Raw genomic sequence first — 23321 nt, 5'->3', positions numbered from 1 at the left:
GAGTTTCGTAGCTTCGACTCCAAAGTCTACTCATATATGGCAGTTCTGACAGGAGTCTGTGAGTGGGGGGGGTTTACATAATTTAATATAAAAACACAACAGAGGAAATGAAATTACTTGACAGATGCACAGGATAGATAGCAGGAATACAGATAAGAGGTGAAACAGATGCATAGAAAACACAACCACAGACTGACTGGAAACACTGTGGGCTGACAAACACATCCTGTAAGTAACATTTTAGTCGCAGTGAAAGTATGTACGTGAAGATTACCAGTTCAAAATGTTCACACGAGAATTATTTTGATTAGTACATTGTTTGTGTGAGTTAACTGACCAGTAAAACACAATTTGGCTCAGGAGCTACTGTTCATGTGACCCATGTGTCCTAAAGAAACAAAAAGTCAGACACAAGGATAATTTTTGTTTCAGGATTTGTGTGAACGATCTTAAAGTAACCTGGGCAATATGTTGCCTGGTTACACACTTCTTAATGGCCACAAAAATGGTGAAAAGTGTGGAAGATCAACTAAATGCATCATAACATATTCCTTAATCGACGTGTAAAGCATTTACATACAGTATTTAGTGGTGGCTAACGTTAGCAAACTTTAAATACTAACTTACATTACTGAGTCCATTTACTAAATGAATGAATCTTCTCTGATTCTGATGTACAGATACATCACTTGCTACTGATTTATTGGGTAAAATACCAACAACTCCCAAACAGGAAACTACCAACATGAACATGTCAGACAAAACAAAGTAAAATGAAATGTTTATTCAGTCTGATCATCAGGCTGGACAATATAAACAGCGGACATGTTATCAGCCTCTGCTGATACATATTCTTCTCTTTTGTTGCCTAAAATGCTGTCCCGGCGATTTTTAAAGTGAAAGATTGCAGAAATCTCTGATATGTTTATGAGAAGGAGAAAAAAAGCTGCATGATACTAAAAGCAGGCTTGCGGCATCAAAAGAAAAGAAGACTTGAAGGCCACAGTATGGAGATCCTGGTCCCAGTCAGGAAGAGGTTCGCTTAGATGTAGTTTGTTCTGAATTTCTTCTCAAGCACTGCACCAGTCTTGGTATGAAAGGATTATGTGCATAAAATAAAATAATCACAACCTTTTTTTTTTTAAGTAAAGAATATAAATTCAGTTGGACTTGGTGTGAAAGGCCTTTAATGTGATGCTCAGATAAGGAAAGTAAGAGACAGGAAGAATAAAGTGTCTATACGACCTTGTTAAATAAAGCTGCCGAAAGGGGAAGTGATACTCTGTGGAGGTTGGTTTTATTTCTGTCAACTACTTCCGGCGTAAACAATGTGAAAAGCGCAGCAAAGACAACAGATTCAAAGGAAGCGACTGAAGAACATGAGTCACAAATATCCTTATTATCATATGTGTGTTGGTGTATGATGGCATTAAATTTGCAACTTGTCCATCTCCTTACACAGAGATGGTAATTCACAGAGCAAGTTACGGATTTCATTCTCTCTCCGAGTATCGTAATTGGCAAGCTTGAAGATATAATTCAGGAAAAATGAGCAGCCTCATAAAACTGCCAAGAACAAGACTCTTGAGAGACGTACAAGCTTGTCAAAGACATCCGATACACTGACGGATTAGCTCACATCTAAAGCTCCAGCCGGCAGCAGTGGCATGGCAGATGTCGTAAGAAAAACCCAAGAGAGACTGCAACCTACACACCACCTAGGCTAATCTCTTAACCTCCTTCTGAATAAACCCACATCCTTCAGCCCACCTGCTAGCTGACTGCTAGGCTAATCTCTTATTTTTTTCCTCTGAAATAAAAATCAAACATACTTGCACCCACAAGCTAACTAACCATAAAACTAAACTCCTAGTCTTCCCCTGTAGATCACTAGACCCCTTCTTGTCTTGGCAACAAGACAATGAGCCAAGCAAGAAAATAATGTGCCTTTCATGAGAACTATTCACACAAGGATAGGGAGTGCGGCTTTGACAAAGGCTCAGATTATGCCTGGAAAACAACAGCAACAGTCTTGTTGGGATCCGTCAGTGGGTTGAGGGGACTGTGGTCTGGGTCGAGGAGCAAAATGACAAGGTAATAAGGCTGACTATGACTGTATGGCTGAAAACAGGGCTATTGCCAGAGAGACGGAGCTGGCTATGAAACTGAAATACTGAGGGGTTAAGTGAGCAAGAACAGGACCAGGTGGTGGAGAGCACAGCTGAGACTGCAGGAGGTAAAAGGATAAAAGGGCTTTAAATTATTTTACCAGAGCTGATGGGACTAATGCAAATCATGAAGAGGGAAGGGGGTCTGAGTGAAGAAACTCAAGATGCCAAGTTCAGCTGTTGAGAATTACACCTAAAAGGCTAAATGAATTAAATGCAGGCTTTGACAAACAGCTGGGGCTTCAGGAGTGCGGTGGATCATTTCTGAGCTTAGGTACAGCTTAAACCACTGTTGCATTTCATTTTCCAACCTCTCTCCTTCACATACTGTCTAACAGGGCATCACATCTCTGAAAAACACATTACTCAGAGAAATTACAGGTGCTAAGAAAGGCTAGATTGACAGTTCTAGGGTTATTACTGAATTTGGGGAGCTGAGTGTAAGGACATGGTACTGGAAGGCTGTAGTAACTAATGACAAGGCTGATGAAAAGCCTGCCTCCATTCATCTCTGTACCCGTTTCTGTCATCTCTGCATAAATACTTGAGCCTGACAATAGTTTGTTTAGCTGTCCCAGATGACCTGCAGTATTAAACCACATTTTATTGTTTATTTTCACCAGTAACCACAGGTGTCACATGCACTGCATTCTGCAGTTACATTTACAATCACAGGTTTTAACCATCACTGAACTGCCTTCTTGGCCTTCTGAGAGTATCTAGCATGTAGTTGTCATTATGGATCTACCATGTTTTTAGTAGTCTGTTCACACTGATACAGGCTAATAAAAATGAAAGTGCAAATATTAAACACTAATGTCAATTAAGCCTAAATACATTTTTAATTTGAAAGTCCAGCCCCCACAGTGTCTGCTTAGAGAAATTCTGGCCCTTGAACAAATGTAGATGAGGACCCCTGCTTTAAACCAAATGTCTTTCCCTGAACTGATTGGCTCATAGAACGCGTGGTGCTAGCGGCTAGAGAGAAAGAGCTGTTTTTAAAAGCATCTTCAGATCAGTATATTTTCTATCTGGATGTCTGTGCTCTGGAATTAAGTTTCACTCCTACATTCTTGCTCATACTTTCAGATATATGTATTTGAGATGTGTCAAGTTATAACTACAAACCAAACATTTCCTGCTGCTTCACATTAAAAGCTGTCCCCCAGCAAAACAGCCCTTACTGTGATGCAGCCACAGAATATTTAATGTATTGCAACTAGGGCTGCACGATTTTGGCCAAAGTGATCATGAAGATTATTTTGATCTATATCGAGATCACAATTATTTATCACCATGATTCATTGATTTTAGGGACAAGATATTTTTATTGCACTTTCTAATAAAACAATTAAATAAACAGGCAACTGTTTTCACATCCACACAAGAAGCTCTCTAACTAAAGCGTTTGCCAAAACCAAAACACAAAGCGCACAGCACCCCTGAACCTAGTGGAACCTAACATACAACACACTACTGTGGGTACAAGAAGGGTATCAGTTCTTAAACCTTATTCCTGGCCCACTTCCTTACCTTTGCACAATTTACCCAATCACGTACACAATGTGAGCCAAGACTAACAAAAACACTAAGTACATCAAGCTCTGAGACATGTGTCACCGAGGCAAGCAAATCAGGACTGATAGCTGCCCAGAACTGCAGATCCAGCAGGCTTTTAAACAGGTGGTGGTTTTCACTGGCGCTCCATGATTGGCCAGCAGTAGCATGACGCACCAATTGATGTCGTGTTCACAGGAACCCAGGAAGTAGGCTAGCTCAGCTAGCTCAGCCTAACAAATACTCACAGGTAAATTACAGACGGGTGCCGGCGGCAGCCGTAACAAGTGCATCATCTCCTAGAAGCTAAATATAAATAACATTTTACCCGGAAACTCCTGAGTCCATTGTTGGCTGTTGTTATATTGTCCTTTTTGCGTTTCTACCTATAGCTTCTACTCTGCTTACCAGCAATGCCTCTTTCATCGCTGCATCTCCCACAGGGAGCATTTCAGAATCAGAGCGTTTTACCTGCCTGATTTTGCTGACATGTTTAGATTTTTTTGATTTGGTAATCAACAAACTTAATTAAGTAGGCAATGTAGATAAATGGTTATTTTTTCTGTTTTAACTATGTTTTTGTTGATTTATGATTGGGAGTATGCACAGGGTGTTTTATTCTTGCCCAGTTCGATGTGCTCTGTGCAGCCTGACGGGGCTTCCGTCAAAAATAGACTTGTGTATTCTTTGCAGAGCTGAGCTGAGAGCTGCTTCTAGCATGCCTCTGGGACGCGCTGCGTCTGATCGTCTCCCAAGCATTGACTACAAGGGCCGCGAGTGGCTGGTCGCTCGTCCAGCTCCGGCCACTCGTCGACTTTGCTGTTCACTCTGGACTGCAGCGGCAGGAGGAGGATGCGCGCGCAGCCAAACCGGCCCCTTGGCTGTAAGTTTAGCAAGCGCTTGATTTGATATGCATCAGAGTTTTCCATAAGCGGAGCATGCATTTTAAACATGTTCATTTAATTGTGGGAAGCTAACACATTTAAAATAATCAGCTAAGCTTATTAAATATATTCACATAAATAACACTGATCAGACATTGAACATGCTTCGTAGGAGTTCCCATTAAAACTGTGACAACTTTAACTATGCCATCGCTGATCGCAGACCGGGGATCTCCCCGCATATGTCTTTCCCCCACCCACTTTTTTAACAAATCTGTTGTAAAGATAAAATAAATATCCCTGGAATGAGTCATCAGTGTAACTAATCAACTGGACATGGTTAAACTAAAGCAAAAATAATGTATAACTAAAATGTTTGCTGACCACAGAAACTGTGGTGTAAGGGCATTTTCTGTGGGGGTAGAGGGACCGGGTTGCCCATCTTAGTTTCTTTCACTCTTCAAGAACATACTTCCTTCTTCTCGTGATGCATTTTGCTCTCGACCAAGCTTCCTCTAGTTAAAGACACACCAGCTCACCCGAGTTTACCAACAGTTGCAGTAGTGCACAGTTATAATTTGCAATTTGCTCACTGGTTGCTGTGCAAATGTTATCTTTAAGATGTGGACCATTCATAATATTAGACCTCACAGTATTGACCAAATTGGATGACTTCCAGCTCTGACTAGTGAATGAGAGGAAGTTTGGAATATGGCAACATTTTGAGATCATAATGAGGTCACTGACTAGTTGACGTCAGCAAAAAGAGGACATTGAAAAATGACAGCAAACTGATTTGTAGGCGAAACGTTTAACTGCAACCACTCACTGAATATTTATAGATACTCTGTCATGTCTGGACCACGTGCAATGAACTGCAGGGGTGTTGTGCAACACAATAAGATACTTATGTATTGTGCAATATAATGTTTTAAATGTTGCAGGGAAGAATACAGCAACAAAAAACATTATGTATATATAAATAATCCTACCCCCATCGAAAACAGCATTGTCTGAAGACTTGCCAAACACCAAAATAGCGCACACTGTTTTTTAATTATTAGTCAGAATTGTACAATTGTGGAAATTTATCATGGCATAAATAATTGCATTATCATTCTTGAGAACAGCGAGGTAAACGGCAGAGAAAGACGTTTGTGTAAGAAAATGATCAGCCAGGAAGTGGCCAGATGATGTCGCTTTTGCTGGACAATCCTGCTCAAGTCCTCACAGTGGTCTTATTAAAATGAGGATGTTGTGATTATGACGCAGCATTAATGACTGTCTGAACATGGCCTTACACACAGTAATCCAAACAGAAACATGCATACATAACCTTGTCATTGAACAAAAGGTCTCCATTTGTCCTTCACATCATCCCAAAAAAAATGCTAGGTTCTCTACCAGAATCGAAGCTGTCAAGGAGCTTTCATGTAGAGTGTGTGTGTGTGTGTGTGTGTGTGTGTGTGTGTGTGTGCCCTGCAAGCCATCTATTGATTTATGTCTCATAGCAGTGAGGTGAGACCAACCTTAGATAGGTATGACATCTCATTTAGAGAAACATCACCCCAACTTTCCTTCATTTATCTTGCCCCCTGCCATATGATGTGTGTGTGTGTGTGTGTGTGTGTGTGTGTGTGTGTGTGTGTGTGTGTGTGTGTGTGTGTGTGTGTGTGTGTGTGTGAGTGAGTGAGTGAGTGAGTGAGTGAGTGAGTGAGTGAGTGAGTGAGAGAAGACGTGTCATGTGGTGGTATTCGTCAAATCGTAGCAGAAGGGAAAAGGTCTCATCTCAAAGACAGTGTGCAGGCTGACCCATCCAAATAGCAGATTATCGGGAACACACACATTCAAAGCCGAAAGGTCAATCTGATGGCCCACAGCCCACAGCTTTTAAAACACCAGCCACACCGGTGGTGACTGATGGACTTCAATTTTCTCTCCTTGTTCATTTCTCTGCCTCCCAGCAGGAACCTGAATATTAGGCTTTAAGCAGCTGAGAGGGAAAGAGACTCGGCTGTGTTAGCTGAGGCAGAACGAAAACAGGCAAAGAAGGAGAGAGGACATAAACTGTCAGAGGTATAGTACAACTGTAGAGAGAGATAAATCAGAGGGGCCGGGAAGGGTGAAAAGCAGGGAAGAAACTGAGGTAATAGATGATGATTTATTTAACTTAAGAGAGAAAGCATGGTGTCTTTTTACACTGTGTCTATCTCCTTCTCTGCCCATAAAGATGCTGTCTAGGCCTTGATGTGGGATTAGATTTTGAGCTTCTCCAGGGTTTGACATTTCAGTGTACGAGGGACAAACCAAATGGTTTGATGCTTGTTTGTGTTTACGGTCAGCCATTGCAGCAGCTTTATGGACAGTCTTCAGTTTGAATAATCAATCCTTTCTGGCTGGTGAGTGCCAGTTTAACAAAGCCGTTTAGACTTCTCTGTTGTGTTTAGGCCAGTCTTAATTTTGCTCTTAAATTTGTCTAATCCAGGTTAGACAGCTTAAAAAATGTAAGCCTAAAAAGTTAGCTAGCCTACCCACCAGGCTAACTCAGAAATACAGTAAGTGCTGAGTTTTCATTCTTTTAATTTGTCATTTGCTAACTATTTTGTAGAGCGAGTAATGAGAAGAGAAAGACTTATTTAGAGAGCTAAACAAATGTTTGTACGCTGAAAAGTGGGCCAGTCTCTTTCAGTGTGGTGACGGGAACTGGCTGTAAGTCAGAGGAATGAAGGAAAAACACTTTTCACACCAAAGGTTGGACAATTTGTGACCAAATGAGACAAGTAATGATCCATTATTTACACAGACAACTGAGCAGTGTTCAGTGAAAAGTGATTTGGAGCACTGATTTGGATGAGTTGGAAGCTTTGATTATTGTGCCAGTAATGGCTCTAAGAAGCAAGCGAAAATAGGCAGATCTCCTCTATCAATTTCCTACATCAAAATGGACTAATTTCCCCAATACTGAACTCATTTCCTCACTATTAAAGATAATTTTTTTCAGTGTCAGAAAACCTCAACACATTCTGCACAAGGCCTTTAATTCCTACTGCTGCACTACACAACTAAATCACACCAGACATGGTAATGGTAAAGTTGGATCTTCTAAAAGAAGAAGAGAGTCACAAGACACTCCAAAGAGGGAAAACAAGAAGATGTGGAATATGTATATAACAGAATAAACTCAATAAAATATCAGTTTCAAAGGTCAAGTACCTTTTGCAGAATGGGATTTTGTATTTCTAATATTAAAATTGAGCAGTATGTCAGTCTTGAAAATTTGCTATTTGTCCTTGTCGCATCAAAATTATATATAAATCATATTCTATTTTATTTTCTAGTGTCCTCAATATTTTGTATAGCAGAATAAAAACTGATTTAAAAAACTGATTCAAAACGGACGACACACAAAGTTTTCTATTCACATATGAAACATTCAGATTAGGCAGTTCCTCAGGGAAAACTCTGGGAGATGAGGGGGAAACATATCTATTGTAAAAACAGTCAATCCTTCCTTCTTTCTTTCTTTATTCTGCCATTTGCCAATGTCATGTTTAGCTGCCTAAGGAAATTATAATTGAATTAAAATTGGCTTCAAAAACTGCATTTAAATTAAAGTTAATTTTGGAGATTACCCAAAAATAACTGACTGTCTTTCCGGACGTTTTATTTCCTTTTGCCCAGAGGAGGCTAATGTATGCTCCATAGCATATTCATTTCTAAAGGAAAAACTACGTAAGTGCTGAACAAGCACCACTACTAATGAAAACAATCAATGCTGACAAACTTACAGTATGTGTCTTCTGGAGAGAAAAAACAGCAACCTTTCAGCAGTTTCCCATTACATTTTAAATAATATAATTGTGTGATGCTATGGTTTGTTTTTCTTTTTGGACTTCATCTACAGTAAATAACGCCTTTATCCAAAGTGCTTCATAATTTGGCCTCCTGTTCACCTCATTCACACACACCAGTGTTTTACCCAACACAAGTCACCAACCCTGCAATTAGTGGGAGACCGGCTCAACATGCTGGTGTTACCAGAAGACTTCTTCTATCCAACTACTTTCCATCATTTGTCATTTTCAAAAAAATGTTTTGTATGTATTAGTTATTAGGGCCCCAGGTTCAGGGAAAAACACCGTATGATAGAGACATATCAGAGAAGTCAGACACAAAGACAAAAGGTGGAAACAGAGTGAGACAATCTTACCTGATGTAGGGCGGTGAGACCGTCTTCATTGCAGAGGTCTGGACTCACGTTATTCTTCAGCAGGTAACGTACTGGTGGTAAGAGAGATGGAGAAGCACATAAGGAAAGGAGAAATTATGGATTTCTTTCAGTTGGCTTAAATAACTGCATTTCCTTTTAAAATTTCAACCAGATTTAGAGGCATCACCTGCACTGATGAAATACTATTTTATGGCTGAGAATAAAAAAATAAAATAAAAAAATCCGAGTTAAGAGGCACACATGTTGCATGGCGATTCGGCTGTTCTACTATAATCAATATTTCAGAAATGATACGTTGTTCTGGCTGCTGCATACAAACAACAGATGCAGGATAAAAGCATTATGAGATTCCATACAACCCAATTCCTCTTGATTGCTTACACTCTGCACCTTAACTTAACCTTTTGTTACCCAGTAACATCAGCAACCAATCAATCTGCAATCCATTAGTCTTACTGCATCGTCATGATGCATCCCTGCAGGAACTTCAATCTCACAAATTATCAGCCCTGCCAGGATGTTACCCAACTGACCTTGGAAATATGGATGAAAGACGGATGAGGGGGACGGAGGATGATGTAATGATGCTCGGGATTACACCGTTTGTCTACCTCCTAGTCTAAACAGATAAACCCTCTGTCTGGAACCTAATTCACAAAATATCAACTATCACAGTCTGCACACTGGATAGCTGCCTGACTGCTAACGCCGCTAAACCTGCTGGACAGGAAGTGGCAGTGGCACATAGGGCTCCTTTCCATGTCATTATTATCCCGTTTTTGGCAGTGCTGCCAGCTGCCTTTATTTCATAGAGACAAAAAAACCCACAGTGAGTGGATAAATCAGGTTATGACGCTGAAAGAGAGATGAGAGAGATTTGGGATGATAATTATTACATCTGTCCCTCAGACTGGCGGAAAAACAGTCTCATACATATGAACTATATACACCACGTGTAAGGGCACGAACACACAAAGCCAGATGGCTATACACAGACACACACACACACACACACACACACACAAAACAGTCATTGATGTTTAATAACATCAATAGTGGAGGGGATCAAAGGTTTAACCCCCCCCCCTCCCAAAGATCTTGCCTTTATATTCAGTACCTTTATGTATCAATCTAAAAATAACATATTGTAAAGAGACTGTTTATCATGTTTTTGTGATGTTACTGTATAATAAAACACTTATCGATCCATCATTTTTGAGGATTTTCTACTTTTCTGTTTTACTTCGGTTTCAACTGTTGGCCAAATAAAACAGAACACTATATACCGTAGAACAAACGATTAGACAAGAAAATAATCAGCAGATGTAATAAACAATGAAAACAACTGTTTGTTGCAGCTCTTCACTGTAGCCCTGGCAGCAACAGTATCTACACAGGATGCATTCAGACACAGCTTTGAGTGCAAATCACCTGCTTTTTGGCTCCCAACACACAAAACATAAGAAAATACGCTTCAGGTCGCAGTTACAGGTGTAAAGCGTTAGTTGAACACAAGCCATTAATCTGCCTGTGTTGACAGATGGATTGATTAAAATAGAAGCGTATCTGTTCCGTCAGACAGACGTGAGACGTTGACATTCAAAGGACACTGTTTAAAGAGATTTTAGTGAGTAAATCAAACTTAAACCGTAAAAGTGAGAAAATTACATGCTTGCACACACACAAACACTAACATGCCACACAATCAGTAATGTCATTGGCGAAATAGAAAAGTTAGTATTTATGCTCTGTTGCTGTTTGACAAAAATGGCATCTGGTCATTATGGAAACACATTATGCAAACCACAAAATGTGGCTGATTGAGTGCTTTTACAACAATAAAGTACAGTGATGTGCAGCCATCATCAGCCAAACTCTATTAGCCTACTTCCTGAATCCTGCATCTATTAGACCTCTATTAGGCATCCGATTGGTATCACTGTTAATGTCCAACTGTGAAATTTGACTTTGCCAGAATATTTTCAGTATTATCACAGTCATCTACACAGGAGCTCAGCAGCAGTCACATCTCCAGCATCAGCTGCCATTAAAATCCAAGGCCAGCAAACCAAAACCAAGCAAAACGAGCTGCTGCAGCCACGAAAACTGATGCCTCACTGTTCATGCACTCCTGTAAGAGGGAAGTGAGGGGGAAAAAGTGAAATATTACATCGAGTGCTGTGAGAATTGGATCCAAGGTTATCCACTGCAAGCTCAGTCTGACTGCAGCCCATAAATGTCACACACCATCTCTGCTTTCCACTGTGTATTTGGAGCGCTGGTTTGTACATGAACAGTGTTCAGCCTGGATGGTAAACAACACATCTCGGAGGAACTACAGTCCTAACCTAAGCTTCACAGTCTGATTTTCTTGAAATTAGGTACCACGCTGTTTTTCAAAATCTTCAGGGGACCTTCTAAATGTCAAGTGTAGCTACCTAAGGAGATTATAATTGAATTTAAATTGCATCTTTAAAAAACTGCATTTAAATAAAACTATTTAGGAGGATGAATCGAGCACAATGTTCCCAGCGTCTGCCCTGGTCACTGTGACTCTCAGTCAGTGGCTGAAGTATATGAATTTATTTATTTTTATCAACCAAAGCAAAGCACAGTCAACTGTCTTGTGAGCCACTCACACACTATACTGCCAGCTCCACTGAAAAGGGTTTGCCACAATGTTTACTATAACATAGGCAGCTTCATAGCATAATCATTTTTAAAGAAATGTATATATCAAAACATTACACAGTGACCCTGCTTCAAACTAAGAAGCCATACTGACAAACAGAGATAGAGAATGTTTCTGCCACATCACAATGTTACTAAAGATAAGTCGATGCCAAAACTTGATGTCTGTAAAATAATCAAAATTTGCACTGAAGAGGTTTAGGTACTGATTATTGGCTGCAAACTCAGTGGGAAAGGCATAATCTAAGCTTATTTTTATTTTATTTTTTTTATCTAAGAGACAAAAAATCCAGATCCTTTAGCCGCTGCCACTGCTAGCACTCGGTCCGCCGTCTGTTAACCTCCCTCAGCTACACGGAGCTCTGAGGCTAAGCCTGTCGGACATTTCTACATGCAGATACTGGATGAATAATGGCAGGCTATGCAGTTCATTGGAGAGAGAACCTCCAGGAAATCCGTGTTCTACTTGGTGAGTAAAATTCCTGTATTTTATTCATGTGTTAACATTTAACAGGTATCGCTGTCGGCATATAGCTTGTTGGCTTAACGTTAGCTTGTTACGCTAATTAGCCAGATATGAGCAGCCCCAAGCTGCTAAGTTAGTGTAAGTAAGTAAGTTAGTGTAGATACTAGTCAGATACTTTTATAAGTGGCTGCACCTGATCCCGATGGACACTAAGAGTTTAAAGGCAGAGAGCCGAGGGGGGAGCGGCTGCGGAGTTCTGCCTGAAACTGTCACACCGAGGAGCACCGATGCCACTTTTTTAGTTAGCTGTCTCTCCCAAGGAGAGCCGTGCACATCCAAGTGTAACGTTACTGTTTAAAAACGATAACGTTATACTATTCCGTTCCGAGCCGCCTCTGAGTTTGTTTGGTGGGTTAGAATTGGCCAAAAAAGGTAGTATAGTTCAATAAGAAATATAAAATAAGATCCTTATAATAAACGTTCAATAAGTTCTGACTTGGGTAGTTATTATTGCATAGTGTCCAGCAGAAAACCGTATATTGCACATATTAGGAAACAGTATATTTCACATTGCCACCCCTAATTACTGTCACATGCCAGAGAGGTTATCATGCTGAGGCGATCTCAGAGTTCAGTAGCTTTATGGCTCTTTGAAAGAAGCTGCTTAACTGTCTACCCATTGTTGTCTTTACAGGTGCCAGAGGAGCTGATTGCAGAACCCTCCAGATGTGATTAGCTGTGTCCAGCTCTTCAGGAGAGAACAGCTCCAGCTTCCAGCTCTTCAGCTCCTGCTTTTCTTTTTACTCACAACACCTGAACACTACTGATGTGAAAATATGACACTGGGTCCTTTTCAACAGATTCTATCATTATAATAACTCTTACAACACATTTCAAGTCATACAAAACTACTTTTACATTTATTATACATAATAAAATCTTCATTCATCATCAGTTTCATATTTTAATTTTAAATAGTGTGATCTAAACTTAATGTATTATAGTTAACAGCTGTAAATGAAAATATTAAGATGCTATTTATAGGCTAACATTTTACATGTTAGTAGAAAGTAAAAAATGAAAGGTTGATGTTAGGTTGATATACTGTTTTATTTTGACATTTCTTTAAGAGACAAATGTGACATTGACTGAGAAGTTACTCTGTTGTGGAAAAAAAAAGAATTATCTGCACACTGAATAGTTTTGAAGCCCTGTAGGAGGTGTCATTTATTGCAACCTCTGAGAAGGTCTTGTGTGGTTTACATTGTATAGACTCACCTATTTACTACATGTGCATTCGGTCAGCTCTGAGACCTCAGAGTTTGCAAAGTCACAATAAAAAACCCTAGTGGGATTCATAATTACTCTGTGCAGATCATTCTTTGTTTGAGCACTTACCCACAGGATGGTTTGGATGTGCCCACATTATTCTGTGTTTAAACTAGACTTTTATCAGGGAAACTTCAGGCTCTTTTATATACAGTATATGTTTACTGGGTGTATGGCTCTTTAATTATCTTAAAGCATAAGGTAGAAAGTAAAAATACTCCTGCACACACAGAAATACACTGCATAATTACTTTTCAACATTTCATGTGAAACATGTTGGGAGTATTTTCACTTTTCAACTTATCCTAGACTGATGTTCTTTAGCAAGAGTTCAGTTTTAATGTTTCATGTTTTATCTGTGGTATATGATTAGCTTTTCAGTAAGAAGTAAAGACAGGGAGTGCTAATATATATAGAATTTATTACAATGTGAACCATAAACCATATCTTTTTTTAAATGGATCTATGGTACAAATATGGACAATATTTAAAAGTCAAGGTGGGACATCTGGGATCCACAGTGTGACTCTGGGAGGAAAATGTGTAATAAATGCTTCAGGGCGATGAAAAATATAAAGTAAATACAGAGTCTTTAATAAATAGAATATTGTAGTGAAGTAAATTTTCTAAAGTAATTTAATTCAAAAAGTGAATCTTTGATATATTCTAGATTCATTACATAAAGCGAAGCATTATATGCCCTTTTTGCTGTCATCTTGATGATTATGGTTTACAGCTCATTGAAATAAAAACTCCACTATCTCAAAATTTATTTTAGAATAGCCTAAATACATTTCTGTATTATAAATTATACAGAAACATCAACTAGAGAAGAGCTCTCTAATCACCTAATTAACTCAAAACACCTGCAAAGGTTTCTGAAGCCTGTAATCTCTCTCAGTGTGGTTCTGATGCTCACAATGAACTTTTCCTCAGTATTCAAATTTTTTGAGATGGTCCTCTAAAAGATGCCTTAGTGTTTTAATGTTGACAGCACTATTATGTCACATACGTGGGAGAAAATGGAACAAGGGAGACGGTCTTTAAATGTTTTTGTTTTGTCCTTTTAAGACAAATGTCAAATGTCCAGTAGCCAAGACTAGTAACGTTATTTTAGACTCAAAGTTTAAGCTTTGAGTAGCAGATGTGGAGGCATCGGAACCTCAACAAAAATCAAGTACCTTTCTTTCTCTCAAGTGTCCTATTCCAGACAATAATCCGACACAGCCCTGCAGACAGCAGCAGCGTTACTCAATATAGCAGTGTGGGGAATTAATTAACGTGATAGCAGCCATGGCTAACGTTTTACAAGTTATACAGCTTCCATCATGTAACTAAGGACTCTACCGCTAGCTTATTACGTTTATTACATGTAAAATACTGAGGTGACGTCCAAATAAACGACTCGTAACCACTACTAACCAACAGTATGTAAAAGGGTTAAGTGATTTGCTTGAAATTGTTCATTTGAACTGTAACTTTAATGTTAAGTAAACTTAAGGTAATTGATAACAGATTCATAGTTAACTGTTAACGTTGGTCTCAACAAAATCTAACGTTAGTGTTGCAAAATAACGTTAACGTTACCACATTAATATATTAAAAGCATTTAAAACCTTGTGAAGTATCATGTCAATAACAGATATCTGAGTTATTTTAATATTTTCCGGTGTCTTACCTTGACTGTAGCTGGTAATGTCGGTAAACTGGTAACAACACGGCTGCAGGTTCCAACCTCCACCGTACAGCACCGCAGAGTAGCATGTAGCATTAGCTGCTTAGCCTGAGCTAACTCGGTCACATGGAGCTAGGCGGGAGTGGTTTCAGCAACACGTCACCTCAGCTCCACCTACGACCCGCCTCTTTGCCCATTTTTGGTTATCCGGGATAACCAAAGATGGCGCCGTCCAGCTCCGCCAATTTTGAGCTTCAAAATGGCTCTTCAGAAACCAACGGGTGGCATCACGGACGCTACGTCCATTTTTATATACAGTCTATGGATTTATCTCCATTGACTATGTAATATGCCTCTAATTTGTACAATCCACTGTTGCGCGCCTACAAAAAAACAGAATTAATCTTAATTATCTGCACTTGTCTTTCCTTTCCTGCTTCTTAATTCACTGTAGCAAATGACGCAAGTCTAAGAGAGACAGTCAGGGTATGATAACTCCAAACCTTTAATGAGAGGATTTCACAAGGACATGAAATGATTTTTTTTATTGATTTTTCAGAGTAGACATTCACCCTTTTCATCCCCCCATACGAAGATATGTCAGAGTTCAGCTAGACAGACACCAAACATTTTAGAACATCTTTTATAACTAATGTTTACAGTCTCTATATATTTAAAATTAAATTAAAATAAGGTGGAAAGAAATGAATGTGGCTACATGAAGTGTTCAATTGGCATCTAGCTTTTAATCCACAGGAAGATTTATTATATCCGTGTCATCAGCCACCTGCCTGTCAACCAGCAGTTCAAGCTTCAGTCTCATCCTCAGAACAAGACACACACACACAAAGGATCACAGTCCTATGCAATATGCATACACATGTTAATGAAATTCTCATGTCTGTAATCAGACAAATACATACTGTACATGCACATGTAAAAAGAAGTGTGAACACACTTCATGATGAGGCTGAACAATACGTCGAAATTATATTAAATAAAAACAAGAGCAGTAGTCCCAAAAGGACTTCAACTCAAAGTAAAGTGAGACTAAACACAGAATCATAATAAATCACAGGGAAAAAACAAAACGAATAAGACAAAGCTTTATTACTACAGTATTATTAAGCGGCAGAAAGGCTGTGGGGATCTGGATGAAGTTAAACTTCATCCAGATCCCCACAGCCCCATGTCCAATCCCATCTGACAGCTCGCTAATGCAAAACTTACCACGTACATATAATCTGGCATCCTGGTCTGCAAAACATTACTGTGAATAAAGCAAAAAAAAAATCTGTTTTCCAGCAGCTCTGATCAGATAACGGAGATCTAATTTCTGTTGCATCCAGCTTTAACAAAACTCTTTCACCACGGCTAAAAACAATCCAGAGGTTTAGGCAGTTTCATTGGTGTGAAAATAAAAATTAAAAAACAATCAAGATGAGTGACAGAATCTGCGTGAACACCAGCACTACCCTGTCACTTTTAACTCCCCCTCCTGGAACACCCTGCTATTAATCTCCATTAAATACTGACTGGTGTTACGCACAAACCTCTGAGGCAGTAAAGGCAGGTATGGGTGTGTACGTCAACACAATTGCATCTAAATGCATGGCTACGATTCCAATTTATTGTTTTCACATTATTTCATATTCACGCGGGAGCCCCTCGTGTTTGTATTTGTATGCATAGATTTTCCTCTGCATGATGTTGGCCATGCACACAGCAATGTGTAAACACATTCGGTTGTCACGTTGTTTGAGTCTGGAAAAGTAATCAGTAGGTGAGGGTTATCTAATGGTGTCTCTCGGAGGCAGAAGTCAGACAGCTCTGCCCCCGCCTCTCAACCTGGAAATTATACATTTTAAAATATGTGCTGGAAACCAGATAGGATTACCAAATGCACATGCAGGCAGCACAGACACACCAACAGTTTGATATTTGATTTTTTTTTTTCTTAGAATGCGTCCAGCAAAATATAGGCATTGGTTCTGAATTGCTTTCTTTGTGAGAGAGAGGGCGGGCGCTGGTGCATTAGTTATGACGTGTGATCTATCTGACGATGAGAGTGATGTGATGGAAAGACGGAGAGAAGTGTAAACAGCTGGGGGAGAAAGACGGCAATGGCTCAATTTGAAAAACACACTTTCATATGGTTGTGTTGTCGCTTAATATTTATGAATGTTTCTGTTGCTTTGTTTTGTTTCAACTCTTTTAATGCATATTTTATGTTGTGTTTTGTAAGATTTTTTTAAAGTCTGGGTGGAATATTTTGTTTTTGTTTTACATATTTAGTCTGTCTGAACCAATTTGTGTAAACAACGTTCAATAAAGTGCTTATGAAATTCAAATGCTCTGTCTTTTATGCCAATTTACTGTAGCTACAATATGATGGTGTGTGTGAATGTGAAATATATAAATATAATATAAGGTGACAGCTTGAGTGTGTGTGTGCAATGATAATGGCCTCCTTTATTACGACAAAACAGAGATGCACACAGTAACGCAAACAAATGCATCAATACTGAGGCAAATTCAGAATCTATTTCTCCTTTTGTTCCTAGAGTGCAAAAAGGCATGAGCAGACATTATCACCCCTTAGAAGATACAGTATCTCTCTGTAAACGCAGTCAGTTACTTTTCATGTTAGTGAGAATATAAAAATGTTCAAATTTCAATGTTTGATCTATGCGTGATCTGAATCGATATGAATGGTGATGCTCAAAGTGAAATTCTGTCTCTTTTTATTTAGACTCATCCTGTTATACAATGTCTGCCTGTGTGTGGCTAATGTGCGCTAGGGTGACAGAGCTCTTCTATCACATCAAAATATCACAGAAATCTCCAAGGGCAAAACTAAGTGTGTGTGTGTGATTTGTCTCACTCACACACACACACACACACACACACACACACACACACACCCACACCCACACACCCACGCACTAAGAAAGTCACGTAATGTGATGCAATCCCTCCCTGCTGAAAGATCGATGGCTGGAACATTCTGCCTTTTCAAATGAAAAAGGAGACAGCACACATTAACATGAAAACAAAAATAACAACAACAAACCAACCAACCCCTTTTAGGAGCAGTGACTAATTAACAGTGTAATTACCAGATAACTTTCTGGATACATTAACTTACACAGGGGAGAGACATAATAATGGCAAAACCTCATTAATGTGACTTTGTCTCTATAATTACAATTACTAACACGGTTAAAATATCCATTAGCAGCATTTATCAGATATAAAACACCTTTGGCATTAGCACTTTGAATTGTGAGTTTACAAAACAATTTAAAGGAAGACAGAAACCACCTGTGTGAGTGGGGATCACCAAATGGAACACAATTCATCCTGAAGGAAACGTGAACATTTGCATAAAATGTCATGTCAATCAAGGTAGATTTATTTGTCACAATACAACAGGTTTTAGAGTCAAACTGAGTTTGTAATTCCCTTCTGCTACGTAGCAGACAATATAAAAGCAATTATAAAATGGTAAACAGAAATAACTATAGAACTAGAAGTGGAGGAGGTGTGTCCACCAATCCAAACTATCTGGGGTCAAGTCATATATCCAGTTACGGAGTGCTAAATTTGCCGATCAGTTTCATGGGGGAGATTGTGTTGAATGCTGAGCTGAAATCGACAAACAGCATCTGATTTAGGTCTTGTTTTTCTCAAGGTGTGTGCGGGCTGAGTGGATCTGTTGGTTCTGAAAGCAAACTGGTGAGGGTCCAGGAATTTTGTTCTTTATGTGCCGAAGAACCAGTTTCTCAAAGCACTTCATCAGAATGGGGGTGAGTATATATAATCCAATCCATCCAGTGGTTGTCGAGATATTTCAGTTTGGATCAAAGTGGTGACAGAGTGACCTAGCAACAGACCGACATCGCAATCCCAACAGCTGCACAAAAATCAGCTAATACTAACATTTGAGAGGTTGGAACAAGATCATTTTTGGTTGACAAATGACTTTAATGATAAATCAAATATCAGAAGTGTCGATTATTTTCTGTTGATTGACGTATCAATTGAGAACTTGTCTAAATTGGTAAAAACACCCAGCTTGGGAGCAGTATTTGCAGTGGTGGTATAGTTATTTCGAAGATAAAGTTCCTTTTTCATTAACAGACTGTGTTGTTTTGCCTCCTGCGTGTCTCATTAGCAGCATGTACGCTCAGACTTAATGACCAATAGCACTTAAAAAGGAACTTCTTTCCTTTTATCTCACCTATGACTTGAGTTTTATAATTAAAGGAAACGGGATCTTAAAGAATACATCACACAAATCCCGAAAGGGGAGTGCAGGAGGTAAAATGTTCTACACACACACTGACAGATAGAAATAGATCAGACAAAGTAAAATAGACTTGGAGCTGGCGACCATGAATGTGATTCCTATCTGTCTGTACCACCACCCTCTGGGGCCAAGCATACACACACATACATACAAACACAAAAATCTTTAAAAAGCAATCCATTACATCAGAGGGTCACCGTGGTGATTATCTACAACCACAAAATCCAGTAACACGCCGCTGCAGAAATCTCGAACATGTCTTCCTGGGCAGGTCCCATACATTCCTATTTAGGGAGGAGATGGAGCTGGACGAGATGCTTCCAAAAAGATAAAGATACATCAACAAACAACAGCACGAGAAGAGAAACCCACCCTTCCTTCCTGTTATCTTGCTATGCCTCGACAATACTGTGTGTGAGTGTGTTGGAGATGGAAACAAATCCCAAGCGAATGAACTTTGACTATACAGAAATTATTTAGGTCACAAGTTTCCAGAACTCTGATAATTGATAAGAGGTTATTCACAAACATGAATGTGGGCTCCCAAAGTGGAAACCAGGGTCTTGAATATTATGAATACTAATATACTGTGAGGTTTCTATAGTTCAGTAGTTTATAGCAGAGTTCCAAGTCTGTGCTTCTGTATACATCTTAAACAAAGTAAAAGTCACGGCATCCACGCCATAGATACGCTTTAACTGTAGATCATGTAACATGCACACTATTTGGACAAAAGTACTGGGACAACCCTGTCCCAGTACATTTGTCAGGGGCTGTTTTTTCATGGTGTGGTCTTTCTTAAAGAGATCATAAAATGCTTTTTGGCTTGCATGTACAACTACTAAAACCTTCCATGTTTGCAGTTACAAAGATTACGAGTTCATTTGTATTCCTGTTCAGGGAATCCCTTGGCAGATAATTGATGAGGGAGCCTCATTTCACAGCATATTGGATGCACGGACGCTCTGATCTAAGAAACGCGGTACCGAATACCTGCATATCTCCCGTCATGGAAAAGCAACACCGGTGTTTGCCAGCTGTACATTTATTAGCAAGGATGTTCTTATTGTCAGGGTTTAGCTCAGGATGCTGACTCATACCGATGCCCCTGTAGGCTCATATCTCACAGCCAATGACCAGTGATAAGGGGGGAATGGTCGGTGAAGTGAGGATCAAGTAAAGATTGTGATATGAGAGAGCTGTGTGAGTTCAGATGCGGGAGAGTCCAAGTGTAGAATTGATTTTCTTTCAAGAGTATCTCTCTTTGCTATATTGAAGAGGCAAATATTTGTTGTGCAGCAATAATAACTGCCACAGAATCCCTTAAATATCACATACTAGCTGACACCCATAAGAAAATGCTTTATGTAATATACCTAAAATGTCACTGTGGTTTATAATCCCTCTGAAACTGTGATATGCTGGCAAGAGAGCAGATCCTAATCCACTGCAGGCAACACTGATATTTCACAGTCCCAAGTACACTATAAAGCATTATAAGATAGGTCAAATTAAATACAGAGATAAGGGGGATACACTTGAGGCTGCTCCCAGTGACTCTGTTAAATTAAACGTTGAACTGAAATTTGAATTCTTCTCACTTTAATGGAATATACTTTCCATTTTTCAAAAGAGGATAAAGCCATTTTTGGAAACAGCGTCCAGCTTACTGGCCGTTTCTTATGGTATCACTGAGCCAGTGTTACAAGGAGAAGCACCATCGATCTTCATGGTGTGCTACTACCAACATAGGTTTAACCCATCTGCCCCTTTACAACATGCAACATTTGGAAGGCCCCGTCATGCTAAGTTTGCATTCCAATTAGATGATGGAAGCTAGTTAGCCTAGCTTGCTATATTTAGCACTGATTCCAATTAGGTGCTAATGTGCATGCATGTTTTAATGTGCACACTCAGTACCAAAAATATACATGGCAACATTTTAATTTCCTTTTTTCAGCAATTTCAGTTTTGATAAAATAAATCAAAAGATCTGATTTTTTTTTTTTTTTTGCAAAAAAAGGTGTAGGGGGACAATAACTGAAGTTGACAATAACCTTCAGCATAACTATTGTTTTTATTATTATCGAAATAAACCTTATGTATAAAAAGTTATGCAACAATTTTCCATTATCTAACTTTTCTTCTAGCTAGGAGAAAGACCCAAAGGCCCAAATACAATACATGTAATACACGAGAAGTATGCTAGCACTAGCAAGATGCTTACCATGTTTGTTAAGAAACTTAATTTGATTAATTTTGTGACGCTCAGCAGGACATTTATTCAAACATTTCAAGTCATGAAACTCTAAGCCAGAAGAAACACGACTATACTGCAAGTTCTGCATAAGGTCTGGAAAAAAATAACAATAACATTTTAAGTAGGTTTAAAATCAGCACAACGTATCTACAAAAACACTTTCTGAATCCCAGTTTCATGATTTAAAGTGTGATTACACAGATAAAATTGGGCACCTTTTCAGCATTTTGAAGTCACAGTACATGAAATGATCAAGAGGCATATTTCTCATTCAGCTCGCACTACCGAGGTAATTGATAGAAATATTGCTAGCATTCATTTCTGTCATCATTAGGTTTTGTCACGACTCCATTTCATTCATTTTTCACTAATTTACTGCAAATCGAAAAGGGCTGATGTAGCACACATACTCATCAGTGCTCGTCAGATCCCACAAATGAGATACTTTAATCTTAGAACAACCTAAATAGCCCAAAACATTTCAACAGTGCAAACATTTTCAGAATATAACAAAATTATGTTCCAAACACTCTTCAGGCAAGGTAGCCCTCTCTGCTTTCATGTCGGCTGTGCAGAAAGTAGGCCACTTGGCACGTCCATAAGTAGCAGCTAAATGACATTGGTTTTAGTAGGACGTTAGGGGAGACGATCATTGATATAATTAGCATTCTGCTATGTTAAAATTATCATCCACATGGTGAGCTATTAAGGGACTTTAATTGTATGTTACATTGCTTTAACAGATGTAGTTCGATAGCACAGCGGGGAAGGCATTTTGGAAGACACAACAAACTGCAGATTGGGATACGGCAGGTGTTCTCTGGGTCACTGTGAGCAAATTAATGCTGAAATAGAATAAACATAACATATAATAATGAGCTCAGGTTTCAATTTGGAAAGATGATTGGAACTTACTCTAAAAGCTAGACAGCGTTAAAGGACTCTTTATAATGTAGTTAACAGACAAATCCAGGTGGCCCGCTGACATTGTCACTAGGATTCATCCTCAGGGGACCATGTGGAAATGTTGTTGAGATATTTCATTCTGCAACAAAGTGATGGGCCGACGGACAGACCAATATTGCCATCCCTAAAACTGTGCCGCAAGAGAGGCAAAAAAATATATAAAAATAAATATTTCCAAGAACATCGGCTTTTACTGACCATTTATTGTAGCAGACTGTATGTAAGGCACTAAGACCAGGAGCCAATCCAGGCTTCATAATCAGTCATATCAGTACAGAGTCACATCAGCTACAGAAACAGATGGAGATGCAAAACCATTAAAAAATAACCATTTTAACAAACATTTCAATTAATACTCTTCACCTTTCTAGCAGTATTCCAAACCTGAAGACAAGCTGCCATAAACAAAAACATTCACTCTTAGAATTGAGTTCTGCTTCTTGCTCCTACTGACATAATCAAGAAACTATGTGCCCAATGTGTAAACTTAAATACAATTCAAAAGTGGCATTCAAGTCTGTGCATGCTTACGATCTACTGTAGGAACAGAGAAAGACTGAAACAGTATTGTTTGTCTCAGTAATACTCTGGATTATGCGGCAGTGCTCCAACCAGTTAGCGCCAGTATGCTTGCTAAAACACATTATAATAGCAGGCTTCCTCCGGTTATAGTGAAAGAGAGGAAAGGATAAAAAAAAAATAAGACAGACTGCCGGGGTGTGACTGTAAGACAAAGGGAAGTCTTTTCTTTTCTTTTTTTATCACAAATTAAACATATAGCT

General features: G+C 39.1%; 1 protein-coding gene across 4 annotated transcripts in view; it reads right to left on the bottom strand.

Annotated features, from left to right (window-relative positions):
- Positions 1 to 23321, bottom strand: part of ppp1r16b (protein phosphatase 1, regulatory subunit 16B) — a 96875-nt gene that overhangs the window by 27406 nt on the left and 46148 nt on the right. For all 4 annotated transcript variants that reach the window (XM_038695438.1, XM_038695440.1, XM_038695441.1 and 1 more), the window contains one exon: positions 8820 to 8890. In XM_038695438.1, the coding sequence (XP_038551366.1) occupies positions 8820 to 8890 (71 nt within the window). The remainder of the gene's footprint in view (positions 1 to 8819; positions 8891 to 23321) is intronic.

The sequence above is a fragment of the Micropterus salmoides genome, unplaced genomic scaffold, assembly GCF_014851395.1.
Source record: "Micropterus salmoides isolate LMB-PRFRI ecotype aquatic unplaced genomic scaffold, ASM1485139v1 Ms_hic_scaffold_4, whole genome shotgun sequence".
Taxonomy (NCBI): Eukaryota; Metazoa; Chordata; class Actinopteri; order Centrarchiformes; family Centrarchidae; genus Micropterus; species Micropterus salmoides.
The sequence above is the reverse complement of the archived record's forward strand: the minus strand, read 5'-3'. Positions and strand labels throughout refer to the sequence as shown.